At 67.8% G+C, this 2,510-nt stretch overlaps 1 protein-coding gene across 2 annotated transcripts in view; it reads right to left on the bottom strand.

Annotated features, from left to right (window-relative positions):
* Nucleotides 1-1,349: 1,349 nt before the first annotated feature.
* The window catches only part of LOC126047756 (coiled-coil domain-containing protein 134-like), a 44,954-nt gene continuing 43,793 nt past the window's right edge, over nt 1,350-2,510 (bottom strand). For both annotated transcript variants that reach the window (XM_049821833.1, XM_049821832.1), the window contains exons 7-8: nt 2,391-2,462; nt 1,350-2,019 (exon numbers count right to left, since the gene is read on the bottom strand). In XM_049821833.1, coding sequence (XP_049677790.1) covers nt 1,894-2,019; nt 2,391-2,462 — 198 coding nt within the window. In that variant the 3' untranslated portion in view covers nt 1,350-1,893. The remainder of the gene's footprint in view (nt 2,020-2,390; nt 2,463-2,510) is intronic.

Below are 2,510 nucleotides of genomic sequence, written 5' to 3'. Positions count from 1 at the left end.
CCGCCCCGGCCGGCCGGCGGCCCCGCCCACCCCCTGCCACGCCACGCCCCGCCCGCCGCCACGGCGGCGGCGCGCGCGCCCCCCGCGGTTTGTTGTCAATGAGACCAGGTCGCCCCCGACCAATCGGCGGCCGCGGCGGCGCGTGGTGTGATGGCGCGTCAGCGATCAGCAGCTGCGATTAGCATAGGCCGCCCCGCCCCGCGCTCCCCCGCCCTCCTGATTAGAATATGCATAGGGAGGGGGCGGGGCCAGAGGGGAGCGAAGCGCCGCGCAGCGCCGAGCACGGCGGTCGGCGGACACGCGTGGGAGCGGGCGGAGCGCTGGCGGGTCCCCCACCCGCTCCAGGAAGGGCGGCAGGGGCAGAGCCGGCAGTCCCGGGCCCCCAGGCCGGCCGAGGTGGGGGGAAAGGCCGGGCGGAGGGCGGCGGTGGAGGCCAGAGGAAGGGGTTTGTGTGTCCCGTCCCCCCCCCACTAGCGTCTCTATCCCCCCCGCAGCTCCCCACGGACCCTCGCCTCCTGAGGGGCCAGACCCGACGCCCTCTCCCCCCAGGAACAGGAGCAAGAGCCAGGCTTCTTTTACTTTAAAAAAAAAAAAAAAGTCAATTTTATTCCAGGAAAACAAAACACGCGCCCATTGCCACCCCACCCTCCCCCCACGCCGGACAGACCTGGCTCCGCAGTGAAAAATTCAGGACATTTCCCCTTTCCCGAAGGCCACAGTGCTCCCAGCCCGGCACAGAGACCCCGCTCCTGGGGACAGTCCCTCCACAAGAGCCTCCTCTACTCCGAGTCCAGCAGCAGCCATGACAAAAAGCAGGGTGGTTGTGCCAGGGCCGCGGCCAGATCCTCGCCTCCACTCCCGCTGCAGCCCAGAGGCCCCACAGAGGGTCGTGGCACCCCCCGAGGGTCACGGCACCCACGGAGGGTCACAGCACCTGCAGCGGGTCATGGCGTGTCGGCCGTCTCCCTCCCTGCTTCAGGCCCGCTGTCCCCCTGAGGAGGGGGTTTGGGGGACTAAACGACAGGGGATCAGCCCCACACCGGAGGGACGGGGGCAGGACGGCGTGGGGCGCAGGACCCCCTCAACGGGGGCTCAGGGCTGGCTCCCCAGCACCTTCAGTGCTTTTGGCCCATCTGCTCCAAAGAGGGCTGAGAGCTGAAATCCTGCCTTCCCAAAAACTGACTGCGTGCGTGCGTGCCTGCCTGCGGCAGCTGCCCGGGAGAGCGGGACGCGGTCGGTGCGGGAACCGGCACCATCGGCCCTTTCAGCTACGGCTGACCGATGGAACGCACGCACGCCGCTTGGTAAAACAGCCGCTGGGAAGAGGGGAGAGCTGATCCAGCAGAGGTAGTGGCTGGGCAGAGACCAGGTCTAACCGGGCAGGGGGTGCCAATGAGATCACCGGCTTAAAACAGAAAGAAAAAACAACCCCAAAACTGAGAGAAGCAGCATTGCTCATGACGCTGTTTGGCGTGACACGCTCCCCAGCCCACCCACGACGGAGGAGGCACGTTCAGCGTGGGGCACGCTGTGCTGTGGAGGGGAGGGCTCCTGGGGCTCCCCGTGGGGCTCAGCCACAGCGTGTCCCCCTTGCCCTCCCCCACCACGGGTGACAGCCCCCCACCAGCCCAGGGGACAGCCCCGCTGCCTTCCCATCTGTGCTTTGGCTCTGGGGAAGGGGTACCCCACTTCAGCTCCCCCCAGCCCCATTGGGACAGCCCACCGGCACCGCCGCCCGGCCCCTGCCGAACGAAAGGGAAAGGCAACAAAACAAAACCCACGGCACAAACGGAAAGAGGACTGCCGGGCACTCGCCCGAGGCTGCCGAGAGGGAGCGAGCCGCTCCCCGTCCCGTCGGCATCGCCCCCGCCGCGAGGCGCGAGCCCCCGCACGCTACAGCTCCGACTGCGAGCGGGAGATGCGCGGGCCCTTGCGGATCTCCTTCCGCTTCTCCTCCTTCTTCCTCCGCTTCTCCTCCTCCCGCAGCGCCTTCTGGAAGGTGTCAGCACTGGGGAAAAACTGCGGGGTGACGGCAGGGGGTCAATATGGGGGAGCCCCCCAGCCTCCCAGAGGCACGACCTCCCCCAAACCCATCGCACAAGCCCCGCGATGCCAGAGGGCTGGAAGCTGGATGGGGCACCAGGCGAACGGGGTCCCGATGCTCCCACGGGGCAGGTGGCCACAGGCGGGGGGAGATGGCACCAGGCACCCGAAAACAACCGCAGCCCAGCTGGGGAATTCGATGCACGCGTTTTGGCCAAGCTCCCTCTGTGCTGGGGGGGGTTGGCCGCTCCCCACCAAGCCACCCGTTCCCTTTCCCAGCCGGCTGCCTGGAGCCACAACAAGGACAGGGAAGCCCACGGGGCAAGCCGGCGGCATTACCATCTTACCTCGGAGTGGTCCGTTTTGAAGGGATTGCGGTAATCAGGTGATTTCTCGCTGATTCCCAGCTCCTGAGCCATCTGTGGAGCAAAGCGGAGACCGCGTCGGGGAGCGGTGCCTCCCCCCTG

The sequence above is a fragment of the Accipiter gentilis genome, chromosome 18 (genome assembly GCF_929443795.1).
Source record: "Accipiter gentilis chromosome 18, bAccGen1.1, whole genome shotgun sequence".
Taxonomy (NCBI): domain Eukaryota; kingdom Metazoa; phylum Chordata; class Aves; order Accipitriformes; family Accipitridae; genus Astur; species Astur gentilis.
Note: the sequence above shows the minus strand (reverse complement) of the source record. Positions and strands in the feature narration are given on the sequence as shown.